Here is a 22,525-nt window from a genome sequence, read left to right on the forward strand (position 1 = left end):
GGGGAGTTTCACATTTTCTTTACTTAAAATGGTAAAACTGCATTAAATATGTAATTGCATTTTTGTTATGTAGTTAATTGCACAGTGGGGCTGACATGAGAGAAGACCATGCAGCCCATGAAGTTGCGGTTGTACATGGTGTGTACATGTGTGCACAGTTTCTCTGTCTTAAACCTGCAATCAATGATTTTCTGCTTTTTTTGAGGGGCGGGAGGGAGGGGTGGTCTACTGGGAGAGCGAAAACACGATGTGAACACAATGTCGACCTATCATCACCCTTTAAGTGATATGGGGAAGTCATTTGGGTGAATATAAGTCTAATATTGACTCTTTTGATTGTTTATGGGTCTGCACCAACTGCTGAGGGAAATCTGTCCACTATGTTCAACAGCTAGTTGCTTACTGTGTCTGTCTGCTGTTTGGTGCTGAACAGATAGTATACAGTGTACAGTGTACAGTTTTGTTTGTTTTTTTTACAGAAACAGCTGCCTGCTGAGGATTAAAATGATGCCACATTATGAGAGCAGTGTGAGAATGAATCAAAACAGTAAAGTTGTGGGCTGGACAAACAATGAGCTGAAACATGCTAGAAAGCTCCATAAAGTCTAAAAATAATAATAAGCATAATATAATGAAAAATCTCTGTAGGTTCATCACTTGTCACATTGTTTTCATACTGTCATTTGAAGCACTGTGATTATGAAAATATTATTTATTGTCTCTTTAAGTTTCATGTTCCTGTTCAACACACAAAACTACAGCATTGTATGACTTTTGACACATTTAAACCAAAGTTCTAAGACTATATTGCTGACAGAATCAGAGTAAAAACAGGGGATTAGTCATTAGGGTTCATCCTCTGGGGACCATTTGTACCATATTTAATGGCAATCCATCGAATAGCTGCAGAGATATTTCAGTGTGGATCAGTTCTGGCCGGTATGATATGACAATCAGAATTACTTGTTTCTCTCTATTTTTAAGTACACTGTAAAAAAAAGAAAAAGAAAAAGATGAAGTGAGTCTTCTTTCTGTTTGTATCTTGTATCTGTAAATCAATTTTTCACATTTTACATCCATTAGTGGTATATTTAGCCACAGTCTCAGCATCTGTACCAGTTAGGCAGCTTTCATCATGGTCCAATGCCAGAGAATAAATATCAGTGACACTGCTGTTCACACCCTGGGTGACTGAGGGTGTGTCAGTGTTTGTGCTGGTGATGGGTCATCGATCAGTAACAGACTGTGCTCTTGGTTATAGTCGTATTGATCTGTCTAACGTGACGCCTACATTGTGTAAGGCCTCACAACATCAATAAAAATGTGTGCAGTCAGTGGGTGTCATGTGGCTCGAAAGAGAAAGCGAATCCACAAGTTCAGTGTTTTTAGCTAGAACGGAATACTGGAGGTGGTGGTATGCAGTCCTGAAAAAGGTTTCTAAAAAAGTACTTTTTTCTTAAGTATGCTGAAAATACAAAAATATCACAGTTGTCCTATTTTCACCATAGGAAAGATTAACTTAATTTCGAGAAAGTAGAAAGAACATTGGGTTGAAACAGGTTTCCACTGTCTTTTTGTCCACACAGTAAATGTCACTTCTATATGTGGTTTATATTCATTAGTTTAGATTCAGATGCTAAAAATTATCCTAACTGAAAAGAGAAAAATAGCTTGCACTAGAACTATACCTACATTGTAGACATGTGGCTAGATATAAAGAATCTTAAATTTTAACCTCGGAATATAAACTGATTATACACTGTAGGAGGCAATTGTCACCAAATCTAAAGACCAAAAATGTATTAGATACATGTCAACAGAATTTAACATAGAAGATAACAACTCTCGAGACACGTGAGTAACATGGTTTACACTGTGAACCCTAATCTATAAAGTCTGACCCAGATTTAAACATTGCTCATTACCCTGAGCAACCTTTCCTCTGTTCTAAAATGGGTAATATGCCCGCTGAAGTAAAACACTGTTTTAGAGTCTATGGATTCTAAAAAGATTCTCTAAAAGTTGGGAAGTATTATAGTACATATAATGACTGTACGTATACTGAATTCAGGAGTATAAACCTCTGATTTTTAATTAAGGACACATTTCGTGTCTAAATTCTATTTGCTATCTAAAGTACTGTGTGCCTTGTATATGACGCCTGAGAAACCTGACCAAATTTCACCAAAAATTCAGTAAAATTGCCACTAGGTCTACTAGGATGACTTCACAAACGTTCATCATAAAGTAACAGGCTGTTGGGTGGCTGGCCAGCTGCCTGCTCTGCTTATAGGCTGACAAACTGAATGACCGATTGGCTGTCGAGCTTATTGACTGGCAGCCACACGCACCCTTAGGCTGGTTGGTAGAGCTGAATAGTTGGCTAGCAGAGTGACCAGCTGGTCGGCTGTTTGCCTGGTTGCTATTTGAAGTCATGCTGGCCTGGTGACAGACTGGTATGATGATCCTGATGAATGAAACACTGCTGTTTGGACTTCTAACAGGCTTAACTGATCCATCCTCACATCCAGGGTCTGGTGGTGTCATCTTGTAGTACCTGTATTTGACCACTAGAGTGTACAAAAGTGCATATTTACCCTCAAGCACTCCTCTAGCACTTGAAAATGTATATCCTTTTAGACATTAATCAATAACTTAATTGAATGTTTGATCACTGAACTATGAATGTGTATGTGCGTATAGTGCATGCTGTTAAGTGTCATCCACTATGAGAGTTGAAAGTTATTAGCAACCAGAGACCACACACACACACATACACACACACAAACACAGAGCATTATTGTTTTTTAAAGCTCTCTCATGAGGGTAGAGCAACTTGATGTTTTCTAGTCAAAGACAGAGTGGGAATGAAAGAGAGAGAGCAAAAGAGTCTTTCAGAGAAGGCAGAGTCAAAGAAGATTTTTGTTCATCCTGAACACCAGAGGATCAACAGGGGAATAGACTTTCTTTCTTTCTTTCTTTCTTTCTTTCTTTCTTTCTGTCTCTCACAATCAGTGAATTTGTTATCATAGAATTTGAGAATATGGTGTATTATATTGACACATATTGTACCAGAAGGTGTTGTAGTCAGATTATTAAAAAAAAAAAAAAGATTCAATTGGTGACTGTCAACGGTATCCATTTATTAAAAGTCTTACACTCTGTTTAGCTAATCTGTTTTATCAGCACTCTATGGATGTGATTTGATCAGATTTGATTGACAGTTCTGGTTAATTTTAATGTTGCTAAACTCTAATTGGAACTTCTAATGTAAAATAGCAGGATCTCATCAAAGTAAGCTGATTCAAAAAATAGGTTTAGACTTTAAGACTCTCAATAAAGACCTTGTGCTTGACATGTAACAACCCCTTCTCTGTAACATTTACTTATTCCTGTTGTTTTTTTAATCTGGTCAAATTTCCCAACATTATCCCAAATTTAGCTGCATGGACCCCTCTAGATAACTGCTAGATAACTGATAACTTCTTGCCTGTCAGTGTGATAATGTGAGTAACTAACAGTGCATGCTTGCACTTTTATACTTCATTGCTATGCATATGTTAGCCTGCCTAGCACACTTGTTGTGGACACCCTAATATCTGATGGCATTTTAGTATTCATACTTGTTTTCTGCATTTCTTGTGACTGTGCTGTGAATCATGCATCAACCTGTCTCGGTAGCCCTCAGTACTTCTCTTCATTTCTTCTCTATCCTCTCTATCCTTTCTTGTAATTTCAGTACTTTTAGTGCAACTTTTATACTGTTTTTAACCCTCTATCACCCCAAAGAGGTGCTTCATTGTAAATTTGATTTGATCTCAACTGAGGTTATTTCTACTTCCTTTTAGAGAGGGAAACCAACTAATCAGACAATGAGCAGAGTTTAGACATCAAACAGTTCTGGAAATGAGAGGGGAGAGACTGGCTTACAGTCAGACAAGAGAGGGATATCTTTATCCGATTGTTATCCACAGACACTTCCTTCCCTGCATACATCCATCCTACAAACTTGTACTATACATAATCAATGGCCTGATCGCCCTAAACAATGCAAGGGTCACTGCACTGCTAATGTATGTTTTGACTTTTCCACCGGATATGACACAGAGAACCTGTATTGTCTGTGCATGTGTGTGTGCATGGACACATGTGTGTTTTCACAGTGGAAATTCAAACACACCTGGAGCGTTGACATCTACTCTTTCACATATATTATATAACACCTGGGATACAGTGACTCTATTTGCGGTCAGCCCACACACACTGTTGACACTTGCACACAACGCAAATTTTACCAAAGAAATACACCCAGGTACTGTTTGTGTGTGACTGTGTGTGTGTGTGTGTGTGTGTGTGTGTTTGTGTGTGTGTGTGTGTGTGTGTGTGTGGTTAGCTCCCACATGTGCAACTGCAACTTGCTCTCGTGGGAAGAACTGAGTTTGCTTTTCAGACAGAGGTGTCAGCATCCAAACATATGAGCTAATAGATGGAGTAAAGGAGTGATGGATGGGAAAGAGAGAGGAATGGACATTTGGGGGGAATGGAGAAGAGAAAAGAGTTGAAGAGAAAATAACACATGAGATAAAAAGCACTATTTAATTACGTACTGCATGTATGTAAAGTTTCGACTACTTTACACTCAAATCTAGTTAGATATAATAAATACTGTTAAAACAACAGTTATATGTGACATACGATCAGATTTTGATGAAAGTTGAGACATCATAGTGCACAACTCACTTCTGCATTATGATGTTGTCTCAACTGATTAAACCTGACTGATTAACCAAAAAAGGAGGTTCCAATGACAGGTCAAAATAAGATTGAAATAAGAGTGACATGCCCTTAGCATTAAATACACACAAAGACAGGGTGAGTAAAATAAGGGAGGCACCAACAAAGACAGAAAACATGGACAGTAAAGCATATCATATGTCAGCCAAATGATATTGTGATGACTGAAGGATCACATCTTAGTCATCATCTCTCTCAGCCTGGAAAGCTGGGACTCAGGTGGTGTTTATGTGAATATGATATACAGCCAAAGCACAGAGGTGTCTTATCCTTATAGTCCTGAACCAATTGAATTAACTTCTCCTATGACTGGTGTTTACATTGAGGTCTGCAGAAACAGCTGAATATAACTCATATTTATATTATATTTATTCATTGATTCATATTTAGCTTTAATCAGATTACAGTTACTGAGTTGTTGTTGGTGATGGCTTCAATCCATGAAAGGATCATCCATTTTTACTAAACGTTTTAAGCTTGTAAGCAAATTTTTAAGACAAAGGTGTTTGCTGAGTTGCAGAATTTTCTCAACAGAGTAGAATGTTTGAGTTTTTAAATAACTAGCAGCATTATTTAGATGTAATGTAGGCCTCACCAATATGCCTACCTACTACATAAAGAGCATACTTGCACCTGTAACTTCACAGACAATTTGCTGAATCAATTTGAACCTTGTGCCCGTCTTGCACGTTACTTGTGTGTGTTTGCATGTCTTTTAACTTTGTACAGTTCAACCACTCCCAGAGATACTGTAAATGCCTTGTAAATGTGTGCAGCGCATGAATGTGTAGATACATAATGTGTTATGTGTATGCATGATTACAGTGATAAAAGAACAGTCAATTTCTGTGCAACATAAAACTGCCTTTCACTGTCCAGTCCCACAAGCAGCATAACTACAACCCCCATGTTTCTAATGTAAAAAATAAATCCATAAAGGCAGTGTTGGCGGGATTTAAAATCCAGCTCTTATTTGCAGTTACATTTGCAGTAAGCAGCTGGAGCAGTTTTTTTTTTTCTAAATTCTGTAAAGAAAGCACTTGTTGTTCTTACCTTAACGTAGTCCACAGTGGCATCCAGGCCAGCAGCGGGCTCCCTGGGGAACACAGACAAAGACAAGGTCCTATTTAATGAACACATCTTGCTACTGGGCTCACACTGCTGGGTGTTGATCTTCGGTTCCTCCCAATAGTTACTGTTACAAATAAACTGCTGAGCTGGTTGTGTTAAGTCCAGGTGGGTCCCCGACTGGTGCTGATGCTGGTCCTTTAGAGATTCAAACACTGTTCAGCTCTTTTAGGAGATGATACAGTTCAGTGGAGGTGTGGCACTTATTTTAAAGGTTGAAATGGATGTCAATGGTCCAAACAAGCATCCATGTTAGCCATATACTACACCAAGAAGGCACAGTTGCACTTTAAACGTGGTGTACAGAGTTAACTGTAATGGTAATGCTGTCCCAAGTGGCCCCTCTGATAGAAAAAAGTCAAATGAAATAAAACCTCACACTGAACTGCTTCAAATCTGAGTCTGTCTCTCTTTCTGTCCCATTCGCTGCCTGTTCTCACTCTTTCTTTTTTCTCAGTCAGTGGTAAACATGTTCACTCACTGCCTGCCTGACTTGGCCTCCCTCCCTCACTGTCTATCTCTCTCCTCCCCCACCATAAGACACATCACAGCCACACGCCTACCCTTCTGAGTCCACTGACAAATTCACATAGAGGTTAGACTACACACATGCAAACAGCACCAGCAGCTTTTTTTTTTTTTTTTTTTTTTTTTTTTGCATTTTCGTTGATTCCTTCATCAATCCTCAAACTGTTTAAAACACCATCAGACAGGAGTTTGACACTTTCTATCTGTGTTTACTTGACTTTGTCTAGCTGATTTTCTTAGACACCATTGTTTAAAGGCTAGAATACACAGAAGACATTTTTTGCCGTTGTATTCTGGCATTTTGTTTGTTTTGCCCAGCAGCACAAGGTCTTCATATTGTGTTCCTTACAGAGCCTCTCACTCATATATACCCCACTATTTCCATTGCTCTCTATCTTTGCCTTGAACATTGGTACTTGATTGTATTAATGTAGCTCAGAGTCTCTCTCTACAGGAGGCTTATAGCCAGGGGCTCAGTGAAAGAGGTAATTAGCTCAAATCCCAGACTACGTTTGCAAGGTTGGTAGTTTAAATCCCTTAAGCCTACACCAGTGTTCCCACGGGAATATTAGTACAGTCCATTACTTACCAAACTAAATATGTTTAGCTCTAAGCCCTCTCAGTTTAATATGGCCCAAAATAATGAATGGGATTTAGTTATGTAACTAAACAGAAGCCTCCATTCACAACAATGTATAGTCATTATTCATAGAAAGTGGAGTGCTCAGGCCTTTCCATCACCCTCAGGATCTACTGCAGATTTCACTTTACTGAGCCTAAGCTCAGTATATGGCAACTGATCCTGTTTCAGGTGACAGATGCCTAATACCCCGAATATCCCGACATCCCACCACAGTCTATCAACACATATGCACTGAGTTGTCCTCACAACAGAGGGAACATCAGCTGTTGTCTCAACAACTGCGTCTGATGGTGCCAGGAGGACTGCAAAAATGCTGATCACCACGGATGAGTATTTTCGCTTTGTTATAGTAAAGTATTAGCTTTTGTGGCAGTTTTCTCTATCAGCAATAGAAAGCTGAAGTACTCATCAGACCAGCCTCTATTCCACATCATAGTTTTTCTTTCTGACAGCAGACAAACTACATTGAGCTGTTTCTTGATTCTACAGTAGGAGGTACTGCTGCTGTGGTACAATGTCATCAAGTAATTACTAATTGCAATTGACAATTATACTCGCTATCAATTTTCTGCCCAAGCTTAATCGATTAATTGTTTAATCTAAGCTCAATCACAAAGTTCCAGACTCACGGAGATGTCTTCAAATTTCTTGTTTTGTGCCTTATTCTGTCTTGTTTTAAGCTCCTGACACTTTACTATTCATCATTATCATTATTATGCTTATAATTTCACAAAACATTATGTCCTGACAGACACACAGTAAAAGATTAACTGTTTGTCTGATTGTTTTTATAGTAACACTAATACAGTACAATTCAATACAGTAGAAGCAAATCTGTATATGGTATGAAAACATGATCGATTTTCATGGTATACAGTGAAACCGGTGTACTGGTGCAACCCTAGTTGTATATGTTGCTTCGCTGGAGTCAGTGGTTGGATGGACCTTTGATTGGCCCCAAACCTCCACCACAGCAACCATCTGCCCCTCGTAACCCTGCCCTGGCTCTCTAGTCTGAGGTGGGAGCGATGAGAATCATCACATACCAGACACCACCCATATAAACCCTTCTGAAGTTGAATGTGCTGCAACTTAGGGAAATTCCCTTTTCCATTCAGTGAGGTCAAAGTTCAGGTTCAGAAAGTGGAGAGCCCTAGAGCTGATGGAAATTCAGTGTCTCAAACCCAGGTAAGAACGGTGAAGGTGAAGAACGGTCTCTTCATCCTGCAGCTAGATGGATGTTTTATTTTACATCTCTATTTTTCCCTGATAAGGTTTGGAAAGCCTGACAACAGCTTTAGAGGAACTGAAACAAAGAATGGTGAAAGCGAGAGGGCCAGGCATTCCAGACTACACAAGCTGACCACAGCTAACTTGGCCATTTTCTGCCCATATTGCTGAAACAGCATCAGACACAGGATTTTTCTGCTTGTACAGCCACAAAACTGACCTGTAACACAGACAAGAGACAGAGCGATGAAGACAGAAAGAGTGGAAGCCAGTGAGAGGAAAAAAATGAGCAGGGAGGGCAGAAGCAGGCAGCACTCGCCACAGTCTTTTTCTGGCTACTGTTGTTCTTTGCACTTCACCACACAATACTCAGCACAACCACAACTGGCTTCAGTGAGGGACTACACCATATTTGTGTGTGTGGGAGAGAGCGAGAGAGAAGAAGAGAGAGTAACAGGCAGAAAGTGGGAGCAGTGGAAAGGGTTCATGTGCAGAATGCAGGGTCTGCAGGCAGCCTACAGAGGTCAGTGTGTTTTCATAATAAAGGTCCGCAGACTCAGTGCAAACTTAGTATTTGCTGTGGACAGCTGTGTTTCCAATCCACTTTATTAACCACTGTATATGCAACACAACACTCTAATCTTCATAGTATATTGTTTCAGAAGTTGCTATTCAACAAATGAAATGAATACAACAAATGTATGTACAAAACTGAATGGAGAGCACTAAAAGGACACGAGCCAAAGAACATTAGACAGACTGTGATTTTAGAAAGCTGTTGACGTAATATATGGAAAAGTAAAATGAGATTTTTGTTCCAGTTGTGTCTAAATCCTGATTCTAGTACATATTTTAGTGTTTTGAGTATGTAGGGATAGAAATGTGATGAAATAAATACTCTACTATATACTGTTGAAAGCTGTATAAAACTAAAACAAACAATGAAAGAAATGCAGGACAATTTTAGCAAACACAAAAATAACTTTGACTATATACTACTATCAAATCTTTATAAATCTCTATTAAAATCACTGTATACATCTAGCATGTTGTTTGAAAGAGGGATACAGCAGGTGTGAGTAGCTTCTCCATTAACTTCTTTGCATTGCATTGTGAGACAATAGTGTTCAAAAGCGGTGCCTGTGTTGTAGGACTTTTAGCACATCAAGTGACTTGCTTAATAGCCTGGTTTCCAGGTACCAATAACAGCCACTTCATACTACTGTTTTCCAATGCAAGACAAACACATCTTTCCAATCCTTATCTCTTTGACATTGTTAAATATTTTACTATGCTCACAGTTTACTTTAAGTGGAAAATCCTTTCTGTTTTTCTGAAAACTGAAGGTGAACCCCTACCTCTTCATCTCACACCCTCCCTTTTATTTGCAGCACTAAAGCATCCCTCTATAACTGCCTGCTGTTTTGCTCCCTTAGTTTGTCTGAGATGTTAATTGGGCAATAAATCATCAGGTATGAACGTGTGTGTTCTGAGGTGATTATTCTATCAATCTTTTGCAATGCAATATATCAATTTAAAAGTGAACATTGTGTAAAAACAGTTGAAACTACTGTTTTAAGTAACTGTTTAAGCTATCAAACTGATTTGCCCTCTTTGTCCTAACTACTTTCCAGTCTTTCTTTCCCCAATCTCCCTCTTCTTCCCCCTCCTCCTCTCCTGGTGGTCTGCTGAGTTGCCCACAGAGGTCAACAGAAAGAAAAACTGACCAATCGGAAGCTAGGGCAACACAAGGTAAGGGGTCATAGGTCAGCTGACAGCATGAGCGATGGAAAGTCAAGACCGACTGGCCAGCGGTTACACTACTTTATCTTTTTATAGAAAACTAAACTGTGAGGAGTTTCAAAGCAACAAGACTGAGCTGTGAGGAAAGTTTGGAATTTTTTAATAGTACAGGTTGCTTTAACAACATCAGGGAAAGCAAATTTAACATTTAACACGTCTAAATCTGTGTTTTCTTTCTTAACTACGTCGCAATGTGCAGATAATTTGTGTTCATTTATTTGAAAAAAGTGGTTGTAATCTTTTAATCATCCTTACTTAGAACCACTGGGAAACATTTCCTGAGACGAACCAAAATGTTGCTTTCCAGGTTTTAGTCCAAGCATGATATACCCTGTGATATTACAAAAAGTTAATGGGCACACAATATATTTGGACGCAAAATATTTCAATTAAGTTCAAGAAGGTGATTGCTAAAGTGTAAAACAAGCAAATCAAAAGAGAAAACTAAATATGAGCACAGTGAGATCTGTGCGTAAAATATCTCTCCTATCTGCTGTCACTCACACATAAGAGTCTTATTGTAGTCCTGAGGCCGTTAGTAGGTTAAATTGAGTTATTACCAAGTGCTGCTCTTTGATCTTCAGACAGCTTTAAGTGAGGCTGACATTAGATGATTATAAAGAACAACACCAACCTCCCAGAATAACTCAGCAACAGAAAGATGTCTCTTATTATGTGATGCACTTTGAAGTCACGCACTAAGCTCATTTACAGATCAATTGGAACAAACACTAAGGTTAGAAACAAAAAACACTTTCATCTTATTCTTATTTTCTTCCAAAAAAGTAAAAGGACACAATAAAACCCATAAAACTACATTAACTTCATGAAAAACTTGAAAGAGAGAAAGAAAGTGATGCTGTTCATTAGCCACCTGCACAGGTTGAATTTGACCTGGACAAATTGTCCCTCTGTATGTCAGCAGCGAATGAAATGTATCCAGCATGGAGGCAGAAAGACAGAGAGAGCAGACAAAGAGCTCACAGTAATCTGTGATCTGTCCTGCCACACCCTGACCTACAAAGGTAACCCCACTGCTGGGGGCTGCACGCACGCACCCACGGACACACACACATGCACACAAAGCTGGCTACATCAGATACTGTCTGCTGTAACTCTACACTGGAGATAGAAAGATGGGATGACACCATGAGGGATGAGGTGTGTGTGTGTGTGTATGTGTGTGTGCGCGTGTGTGTTCTCTCTGAAGTTGAGCTAACTGCTTCACCCCCTCAGGGATCTTTACAGATTCGCCTTTCTCCATCTAACTACAAACGCTGAGTTCTCGCTCTGAAGAGGAGGACGAGAATTTGGACAAATAAAGCTTTTCCTCCAGAGCATGACAGGTTTAAGGGGGTGATTAACAGTAAAAAAAAATAACACAAATACTGACAAAGTATGGTTTTTAAGAAATATGGTACCAAAAACCTTGTGTATTAATACTCACTGTCTGAATAATTTGCAGTTTCTATGGAAATTGGCATATATTTTTGCCTTTATTGTTAAAAAGAGTGGAGAAACCATGGAGAAAGGCAGGTGACGATGTGTAAGGCCCCTGTCTGTAATCAAAACAGCATTGTAATTTTCTTTTCCTAATTGTTGTGACTCTGGGTCAGTACTGCAATCTATACTAACACAAACTGACCTTGGCTAATGTTCCCTGCAAAGAAGCAAGCTAGAAAAGCGTTCATGAGCCACCTTGAGGTCGAGAATTTGAATCTCTATAGATATATTTGTATCTCTGTGTGTTTCTTGAATTGTGTCACACTTTTTTTTTCTTCATGGTCTACAATTAAAGCAACATAGATAAGGTAACTGTGATATAGGCTGTATCATTTGCCATGAATGTTGAAGATAAAATCACAAACAAAAATGCAATGTTGTTTATCAATATTGAAAAAAAAAACAAAAGTGTATTTTCTGTACTGAAATGTGAGCCTGTATGACCTTATGTAAAAATATTTATGTGTGTTTACCTGCAACCATGAAAGTCATCAATGATATTTTGGACCAGCGGAGAGGTCATGGGCTGATGGATGTGACCAGGAGTCAGTGACGTCTTCCCACAAAGTATCGGCTGCGTGTGATTGGCTCTGGGGTCCCAGGTGTAGTTTCCGTGGGTGAGGTTGGCCCCTCCTCTCTTGCGCCGAGGCAGAGTTCCATGAATGGAGATTGGCTGGTAGGCAGCAGGTATATCTGATGGGCTGCTGCCCTGCCCTGGAGGGAGACTGGGTGAAGGAAAAGGGAAGGAGGAGAGGAAAATTAGACTGCAGTATTAAAGAAGCTCACTTACATGAAAAAGACCTCCCCCCCAAAACCTTTGTGAAGACTCAACTCAAAAAATCCCCTTCCACATGGTGTTAGACTCTTAAACCCTTTTGTTTTGCCTTACGATTGCACACAAGTACTTTCAAAGGTAAGAAAAATGTTCCTTTCTGCGCTTTGACAGAATCACATGTATACTCTGTATCAACTTGTTCCAACACTTCACTGAAGCCTTTTGATGCTGCTTACTGTACACAGACTAAAATATTTAGATGTTTATGTCTGGTCAACATCAGATGGAAATATCTTATGTGTTGTGTATCATCTTATAGATATTGTCCTCTAATTCAGCCCTTCATGTTTGGTATTTTTGGAAAGTTTGGGATTTTCCCGTGAGTTCCAATTATGGCTTGTGGCTTTGAACAGGGTTTGTCCATACAACATGTAGTGGTAATACTTACCCTCCTATTGTTAAAGGAGCACAAAAGAACAGAGAAGTGATAATTATTTTTTTACATTTTCTTTCTTCAGAGGATCCAGGATTCTTTGAAAATCACATTTTATTCTCCTGGTAGCCACTGTTGGTCAGCCTACTCACCCAGGTCTGGAGCTGAGGAGATCCATGGAGGAGGCGAGGGAGGCCTGGAGCCTCCTGGTGGAGCAGGTGCTGCTGCTGGGGACGCCGTGGGAAGTGGAGGGGACTCCAGGGTGTGCAGTGCTTCCTCCCAGTGTGTGGTGCACATGGAGTGACCTGGGCAGACTGGCAAAGCGCCCCTCTGCCATCATTCTCAACTCTGGAAAGAAATAAAAAACACAGAGGACTTTAATCCTTTATTTTACCAGCACTTCAAGGCTCTGGAGTTGAAGAGTTGATCTCAGCCTTTCAACAGACACACTGCTACATGTATATATATTTTAACAGCTTTAGTAAGGTGAAAAAATACATTAAGTCAAGTAATTAACTTCACAGGAGGAGCTCCTCCAGGTGTGTTGTAACCTAACATGCTTTCAATAACCTGGGGAACACAATTATGTAACCATGGTAACACAAGACAGATGGAAGAGATGTAATACTCTGTAATACATTACTGTAAAGACATGTGATGTGAAACACACACTGTCACAACTGTCGACACACACCAATATGCTCACACACCCTTTCACATCATTATGCATACAAAATACACCTTCGGGGAAAATAAAGCTTGTCATTACATAACATCACTCCTGTAGTTTCTGTTAAGTGATTCTAATTATGCCACATCTGAATGCAAACACAGACTCAAAAAATCTGCTGTTATACTGTATGTGTTTGATTCTAATAAAATCCTTCAAAATGCATTCTGTGATGAAATTAACATCTGTTTCATTTGACATTAAAGTTCACAACAGTTGTTTTGTTTTCAGTTGAAACACTGTGGAGGGCAAGGGGATATTCTAATCACCTGAGGAGGAAAATACTGCAAAAAGTGTCAGTGTTGTCTGATTGCATTCAGATGCAATGTGGGCTTGAAAGTCACTTTGGAACCTTATCCTAAATCTCTTTATATTGATTTAAATTAAACAGAATAGATGAAACAGTGAAGATTCTGGTTGCGTCAAGAAATACTAATGAAATACTACTACTGATACACAGAGTAACAATTTTGGCTTGTATTGCATACACAAAACCCAGTTTCTTTGTTTTGGAAGAAAATTAAATGGAAAAAATCTTGCTTATTAAAAGAAAGAGTTCCAGTCCTGTACTATTCAAAATTTAAATATTTGATTAGATTGAATACTGCAGTGAGAGCTTTTAAAAGCTAGACCACAGACATTTCCAATAATAATCAACAAATTCTAGAAATACAGCGAGAAGAATGTGTACCAACCAACAATTATATACGTTTCAACTATAGGAGACATATTATTAGGAGAGCAGTATCATACTGTTCAAGAAGGGTGGCTCATCAACAGTCCATGCCATAAAAATGACTGACATGAGGACTGGAATAAAGAAATGTAAGTGCATGGTATAGGCTGTATTTTTATCAACAAACTCTGAATGTCATATCATGAGGGAATGCTTACAATTCTTCATATTGCAGCAAGGCTCTGAAAAACAGCTTCTATTCCAGACTTTTCACTAAGTAGACAGAAAAAGCAACCTTTTTTCTTTGCTCATGGGGGAGACACTGTCCGACGACGAGAAGATATAAATACACAGACATGGACAGGACATATTGGCAGTGATGGAAAACACTGGTCAGGTTCGTGATAAATTCCACTGCCGTGTGATGATGAATGCACAGCATGCTATCTTCTGCTTTGAATCACTCACCATGCAGCAGTTAGTCATACTGTATGAACTCAAACACCATCATCTTACAGACATGTTGGCAAGCTGGATGGTACGAGATTCCAAAGAGCCTCCCCTTCCCTCCCCTTCTAATCTCATCAAAACTAAGAATATGAGCGGAACAACTATGCTAGTGTTTGTTTCTCTATTTAGACAACCTGATTACAATCAGAGAAAGCAGGCTGCTGAGGAAACTGCAGGGCTTGGTACTGTAGTAGTATTGCCAGATGCAGTCAGGCTTGACAAAGAGGCACTGATTTGAACCAAGGTGGTCAACATGGCTGCTGGTGAAAAATCATGTGATTTCAAGGCAGAGGATCTTCTGTCAAAGTGGTGAATTTCTTTCATTATGTCCTTACTGGTTAGAAAAGAAAGTAGTATTGAACGTAAATTATTTCCAGAGTTGATTATGTTAAATTTTATTAGTACTGTCAAACATGATTACATTTCTTAATAGCAGAGTGTGGAGAGCAACTGAATGGAAGAAATGAGCAAATTGAACTGAACTGACAAAACTGTCAGTGCCTGAAAAAGGCACTGTTACACAGTTTTTACTAAAGAACATGATAATTACAAAAGACTACCCACATTTAATAATACACACAGCATGTAAATGAATACTCATTTGGCAAATTCTTACAGGGAGTTAGATGAGAAAATCAGTTTAGATAAGATTGTCCGCAAGCTGTTTAGCCTGGCTTAGACTGGGATCAAAGGGAAAGAGCTAGTTTCCACCAAAAGAGGAGCAATATTTCTTATAACAGTGGTATAATGATTGTGTTTATATACTTTCTGTATAAATTCTTGCTAGTTAGCAAGCTAGCCACCAACAATACAGGAATAAAAGTATACAAAATCACAAATTCCACTTCTGAGATGCTGCATGAAGTCACCTGGCCCAGCTGTAGTTTTGATGCGCACAACTGATCATCAATTGACAATGTCTTCTTTTCCTTTTTTTCTGTACTTGTTCAATGCAAACATCCATTGCATAAATGGGACCACTTTGCATTTGTTAGAAGTCACCTTTCACAGAGACAGGATATTTACCTTGCTTCCAGTGAGCTAAACTAAATAAATACGTCCTGAAGCTAGCACTACAGTAAACACAAAGTGATGAAAGTGGTACTGATCTTCTCATTTGACTCCCAGTAAAACAGAAAAGAAACACTTTTCCTCTGTCCTGATGTGGAGTGAGTGAGTGTGAGTGTCTGTGAAGCACTTTTTCTTGGGTTAGTGATTTGCGTTGGAGACACCATGCAGTATGACTAACTTCTGGACACAGTTGCTGCCATACGAGAGGACTGAAGAAAAGACTCACAGCTCAGATCAGAGGTGGTGTTGACCAGCAAAAACCCATTGTCTATCTGTGATGATCGAGGACGGTGTGTCTTTGTCTAACAAGCTTTATCTGAGTACAGACACAGAGAGCATATTAACAAAACAAGAGCAAAAGTTTTGTTTTGAATTTAGTTAGGTACAGACTGTTCACTAGCTATAGTTGCTGGTAATGTTTGTAATTTCAACATGCAAAAACAATAGTCAATGCCAGATTACATTCGAAGGCCTACTACCTAAGTGTTTTGTACACTGCTCTTTTTTGTTAATAAAATTACCAAGTAGAAGCAAAATATTCGATAAGAGATTCATGAATCTCGGCGCTTAGTGAATACAGGAAACCTGCAATCAAATTTAAAATGGGGCCTATAGCCCATTTTAGCAGGGGGTCACTGAGTCACCAGCTTGAGATGATGAATGTCAATAAAAATGCAAATATAGGTTAAGGGAGAGGAACAGCTGGCCAGTTCAAGACTTTTCAGCATGACAAGTAAAGTTTATGCACACACACTCACACACACAAACACACTGTAAAAGTCCTGCTAAGGCATGCTGGGTCAGAGTGTGGATTCCTCTGAGGGGCAGAACGACTACAGGAGGAGGACCTATTATAAGACCCTCCGGGAGGGTCAGCTGTGTGCAAGTGTACTTGTGTGTGTGTGTAATTGTGTGTGTGGCCCTGACCATCTGCCAGACACACACCCTCCCCTGCAGCAGAGAAAGGCCTGACTCTCACTGAGTGAAAACACAGACACACAGCACTTACACACATAAATACTCTGTCAATTAATCTAATAAATAAATTATTCAAGCTAAGAGCTATAGGAAGTCATTTCAACACTGAGTGGAGGTGTGAAAAACCACACTCTTTCCTTCTGTCTCCTTTTGCTGTAACCTCTCCTTCATCCACACACTATCTTCCACACCATTTATTTCACTTTTCTGCCTTATTTAAATCAATCCTCTCTCCTTTTGACTCCATCCCTACTCATCCATCTTTTCCTTTCTCTTTCAATTGTGTGCCCCCCACCACCAAATAGACACCCCCTCCCTCTTTCTGTCTGTCCATCATGATGTCAGCTCTTCTTTTGCCTCCTCACTTTGCCACCTTCTTTCTGCTCTTTGTCCTTCCAACTCCCCTGATAATAAACTTTTTTCTTTTTTATCCTCTTTCTGCCTCATCCTTTCCTCCCTACAGCTGTTACAGCCACCGGCTACATCACACACAGACACAAACACACACACACACACACACACACACACACACTCACACACACACACACACAGGGAAAGAGGGAGCGGTGGCATTTCCTGCACCAAGTCCATTATTTTCTATTTTATTTTTATTAAAGTTCATTTGCTATTTAGTTACTATGTACTCAGTTTAACCCATGTTAGTTTCTACAGCGAGTTAACATGTAAGGTGGCATGATGCATGTAGTATTAAATTGAAACAGAAGTAATATGCAGATTTTGGAGTTGTCATTTTTGTACATCGACCTACAAACACCATGTATAGCTGCATCAATCTCATCGACAATAGCTGCTAGAATTTTTCTAGCTCTGGCACATGAAAAGGACGTCTTCCATTGTTAATCCTGCTTACAAAGCTCTGGTTGGAGATGTGAACTACCAGCCCAGTTGATACAGTGTTTTCAATTTCATTTATCGCCTGACATATACTCTAAAATCACCCTAGATGATTGATCAAGCTCTACTGCACAACAATTTAAAGGAACCAGGCTTCATTGAGGATGTGATCAAAATAAAACTGTGAAATGGGAATTTACAGTGGGGAAATGCTGCTACTTTGCAACTCAACATTTAAATGGAAATCTGCCTTCCTAACAGAAGTATTTTCCTTAACCATGGTGTATCAGACAAAATATTCTAAAGTGAGGCATGCTTTGTCACCAACACTAGTGAAGGCCTTGGGATGGGAACACCAACACACACTTACATAAACACACACAAGGCCTTGGGTGGGAAATAAGTGCAGACTAACAGGAAGAGGAAATGGTAGTATAAACATTTAGATGGCAGGCAGCTCATTATCAAGGATTAGTAGCACATAAAACAAATATCTCTCTCTCTCTTCCCTTCCTCCTTTTCACTATCTCATTCTTCCTATAATTCTATCTCACAGGATTGAACTTTCCTCGTAAATTTAGTTTAATTTAATGTAATCCCCCCACCCCAGCCCTGTCTCTCTGGTTAATCATATACATCAGTCAGGAGTCAGAAAGCTTTGTCTTTAATCCACTGAAGTAGCGGTTTTAAAAACTGGGCTTCTGGGGACCGTCACTGGTCCTTAAGGTGGTTCAACAAGGTAATTCGCTAGCACCATGGCTTACTGTGTTTGGGGATTCAGATTTCACTGAAGGAATCTTAAAAGTCATCTAGTTTAACACATAATCTAGATTAGAAATGCACGCTACACTATAATATGATTTATAAATGAAATGAGGCTTTAACAGCAACTCTCACATGCATGCTATTACACACACACCCACACACAATAGGTAAGGCAACACAAACATCAACATGCTTGAGAATGAGGGGTTTCCTCTAGCAGGCTAAAAGTGTCTTCCTGCTATGGCATGCACACAAATACACACACACACATCAGTGCATTAGCAAAACCACCCCTGGCCAGAAGTGAACAATGGGAACAACTGTCACATGACCGCTGTTTAGAGCCAGCCTTTGTTAGAGGGAGAGAGAGAGGTGTCCTACTGCGCTCTTCAGTGCGTGGGCCCACCAGTGTGTATGTGCGTGTCAAGTATGTGTGCAACATATTAATGAGGCCGTTATTAAATCCCACAGCAGTAGCTGCCATTTAATACGTCTGAATCTCTGAGCCTCTCTCTCTCACACGCACATCACCACCCCTCAGTGTGTATGTGCTCATTTCATGTGTCTACAGTGAACTATAGAGATGGACAGGGAGGGAAAAAATGTGTTGTCCATGAACAGTCACTGAGCACCACATCGTGAGCCAGTCAGCCACACAGCTGAGTCAGCTAGTGGTGGAAGCTGTATTTAGTCCCTTAATTGAGTAAAATCAACAAAAGTACCATGTAAAAGTCATCCAAGTACAGAAGTCTTCACAGCAAAACCTAAATATCTTAAAACTATGGCTTATAAGACATAAGAAGACAGAGTTGTGTTTGTGATGTCATCTCAGCTAGTCTTTTGTGTGTAGTGACTTTTGAGCTTCAGTTAAAATGTCTTGGTCCAACCGAGAAGAATTCTCAACAATTAATTACTTAATTTATGAAAGTGCATGCTGGGTAAGTGTGTCAATCATAGCTGAGATGAGAAGATTAACTCCACTCTACCCCGTGAAACCAGAAATTGTCATATTTACGTTCTGATTCTTGTACAGATTAAACAAACATGTTAACGAGTGAACTTTAAAAGTAGATTTTTTTTGTTTTATTTATGAAAAGCTAGCTGTTTCCCAATGTTTCCAGTCTTCATGCTAAGCTAAGCTATCCATGTCCTGGGTCTAGCTTCATATTTAGCAGACACACATGAGAATGCTATCTATCTTGTCATCGGTCTTTGACAGGAAAGCAAATGAACGCATCTCCCAAAATGTTGAATTATTCCTCTAATAGTGTGGATTTCAGCTTGAAAGAGGAAACACACAACTTTTCAAGCCCCCGTGTTTCCAAGTGATGTTATCAGTGGCACTGCAGTTGCAAAGACAACTGGATAGCTTTCCGTCATTAGGAGAAAAAGTGTGAGTTCCTTTATTCATTTACTCATGACACATGACAGTGGACATAAAAGCTGCAAACTGGACTAGATTGCCAGTCAGCCTTCATTTTTCCAGGCGATTGTACACGGTGGCAGAAAAAGTGCCAATTGCATTGTGAAATAGTGACATTGACCAATCAACTATAATTTATAATGGCACGTTAAAGCAAAAGGCCTGTCTATATTGTTTAAGAATCAAAAACAGAACAAAAAATATATTGTAAATATGTAAAATATGTGTCTGCAAATTAACTGTGGGCATCAGAGAAAGGTGGTGGGGTGAAAAGTAGAATATATTCTTCTGAAATGTGGAAAGGTTTAAAGTTGTACAAAGTGGTACTACTCAAGTTAACTACCAGTATCCCAAAATTACAGTCAAGTAAAGGGTTTGAAAATATATATTTACATTTGTACTTTCAACTCCTGCAGTCAGCGAGTCAGTCAGGCTTTGTGAAGACCACCAGTCACATAGTGTTGACGGCTGGCTGGAATAGCAACCACCTCATCCCACTGGGGCAGGTAACACAACACCACACACACACACACACACACACACACACACACACACACACACACACACACAAGACTGCTACTGCAAGTACACGATCATCACAAGGTTAAAGCTGAGCTCTGTGAATCTGACACATACACATTTCAGCATTAATGAAAAGTCCAATCTCATTCGCTCAGTTTAACGCAGCTACAGGGTTCAGACACGACACTGACTAATGTCTGAAACAACCTGCTGCATGTATGTGTTTACCTGAACAACAAACAAAACATCAACACGACGCACACACACACACACACACACGCAGATACAAACATATGTCTGCCTCTGTCATCATCTCCTGGGTGGCTTGCTGTTTAAAGACGTGTTGTCATGACTGAAAGGTCAGAGATTCAATGTGAACAGCAGTCACTCAGCCTGTTAACATGTTTGTGAGCGAGGCAGTTTAGAACTGTTTGATAAGAGCATCCCAAATTTTCAACTATATGCTACAATAAATTCTGATGACTCTGGAGCAGCTCTGTATCAAAACCTAGACTTTATCATATTAATGTTGTTTGCCTACTCATATGAAGTGTTTAGATTGGTTGCAGAAAATGAACTTTTAACACAACTTAGGCAATACTATCTCTGGTATGTAGCCATTAAAGTTGCTGAGCTGTTGATTGCGTATACAGAGAAAAATATCATGCCAAGCTATGGCTTTAACCAAACCTTAAGCAAGCAATCTCAAACCTACTCAAAAACAAGTGAACAAGAAAAAATCCTGATGAAAAATCTTGATCTTATCTGTCATATTTCATGTAATCGTTTCCTGCTGGGGTTTCTCCACAGTTAGCACCACCAATCCAAGCAACCACAGTTACACCCAGCGCCTTGGGATGGCAACTTATTGCTCAAAAAGTCCCTCAGCAAATCTAACTCACTGCAAGCTGTAAACAATTTAACCAAAAGGGATGGAGTGTAGTGAAATATACAACAGCCACAGAAAGAGAAAATATGTCATCTTCTATATTTAACTTTTAGTTTAGATGACACAAAGTCTTAAAAAGAGGAATGAAAATGCATCCAGTGGAGAAGATGACCATCAAGATATCTGTCTCACTTCTGTCTGCCCTGCTACCACCAACTACACACACACATTCCTGCACACACCTACTGAATATGGATGCACACTCAACTAAACATGCAGATTTTCATTCCTACCTGTCAGTGTGACCTCTTCGCCTTTTTACGATGTTTGACCTTATTTATCTTTTTGTTTTATACACTTCTATCAAAACCACTCCATTTCATAGTTTGTTTGAATGACTGAGTAGCTGACTAGCCGACCGGCTGGAAGACGATGCACTCACGCTCCTTCAGACAAGCAACAACAAGTAGCGCTGCACAGTCACAAGCCCTGCCTTCCTCTTTCTCTCTCAGGGGAGTGATTTGCGAGCACCCGGCCCCTCCTCCTGCTCTACTGTGTCTGGGAGGAGTTTTCTTTCTTTCTTTTTCAGCCGAGTTGTCTCTTGTCCCCCCCAACCCCTGCCCCCCAGCACCGAACAAAACTCTCTCTGCCCTCCTCTCCTCCGCTTCTACCTCCCCCTTCTCCTCCTCTCCTCTGTGTTCCATGCACAGCCTCATATTTCATGCTCTGAGTCTTTTTGTTTGGGACCTCTTACACCAACACCACCAACTGGTCTGGTACTTAGAGAAGATTTAGATCTGACTTAATGTTGCTATTTGCAGAGTGGGCATGAAACAAACATAAAACCCATAATCTCAGCATAGTTGTGACATGTTTGAGGAGCTTGAGGTGCACTCAGGAGTCATGAAGTTTAACAACTTGACCCGGTGTTGGCTGAAAAATAAATCAGCTCAGCGTCAGAGTTTAAAAATCTTCTTGCAGTGTTCTTATAGCACAGTTTTCAAATATGGAAGGAATGCTGGCAAAAAACGATTCATGTCATCTACTAAAACAGCATGAAACAAGTAACAGAGTTCTGTTTGTGTCATTACATCAGGTATGAGGTCATGTTGAGTGTGTTAGTGTGTGCGTGCTGCCTGGCCCTCAGGACACACTCTCGCCTGTCTTTGTCCTCCTGTTCCTCTGTATTGTTTAGAGTTGATAACACCCAGACACGTGCATGTGCGTGCGTGTTTGTGCGTGCGTGTTTGCTTTCAGACAATACAAGGA

At 39.7% G+C, this 22,525-nt stretch overlaps 1 protein-coding gene across 1 annotated transcript in view; it reads right to left on the bottom strand.

The window, feature by feature from the left end:
• The window catches only part of bcar3 (BCAR3 adaptor protein, NSP family member), a 47,214-nt gene extending 25,518 nt beyond the window's left edge, over positions 1-21,696 (bottom strand). Inside the window, exons 1-4 of the mRNA XM_041935638.1 lie at positions 21,550-21,696; positions 12,990-13,185; positions 12,103-12,354; positions 5,848-5,890 (exon numbers count right to left, since the gene is read on the bottom strand). Of these exons, the coding sequence (XP_041791572.1) occupies positions 5,848-5,890; positions 12,103-12,354; positions 12,990-13,177 (483 nt within the window). The 5' untranslated portion in view covers positions 13,178-13,185; positions 21,550-21,696. The remainder of the gene's footprint in view (positions 1-5,847; positions 5,891-12,102; positions 12,355-12,989; positions 13,186-21,549) is intronic.
• Positions 21,697-22,525: the final 829 nt, after the last annotated feature.

This window comes from Chelmon rostratus, chromosome 4 (genome assembly GCF_017976325.1).
Source record: "Chelmon rostratus isolate fCheRos1 chromosome 4, fCheRos1.pri, whole genome shotgun sequence".
NCBI lineage: Eukaryota > Metazoa > Chordata > Actinopteri > Chaetodontiformes > Chaetodontidae > Chelmon > Chelmon rostratus.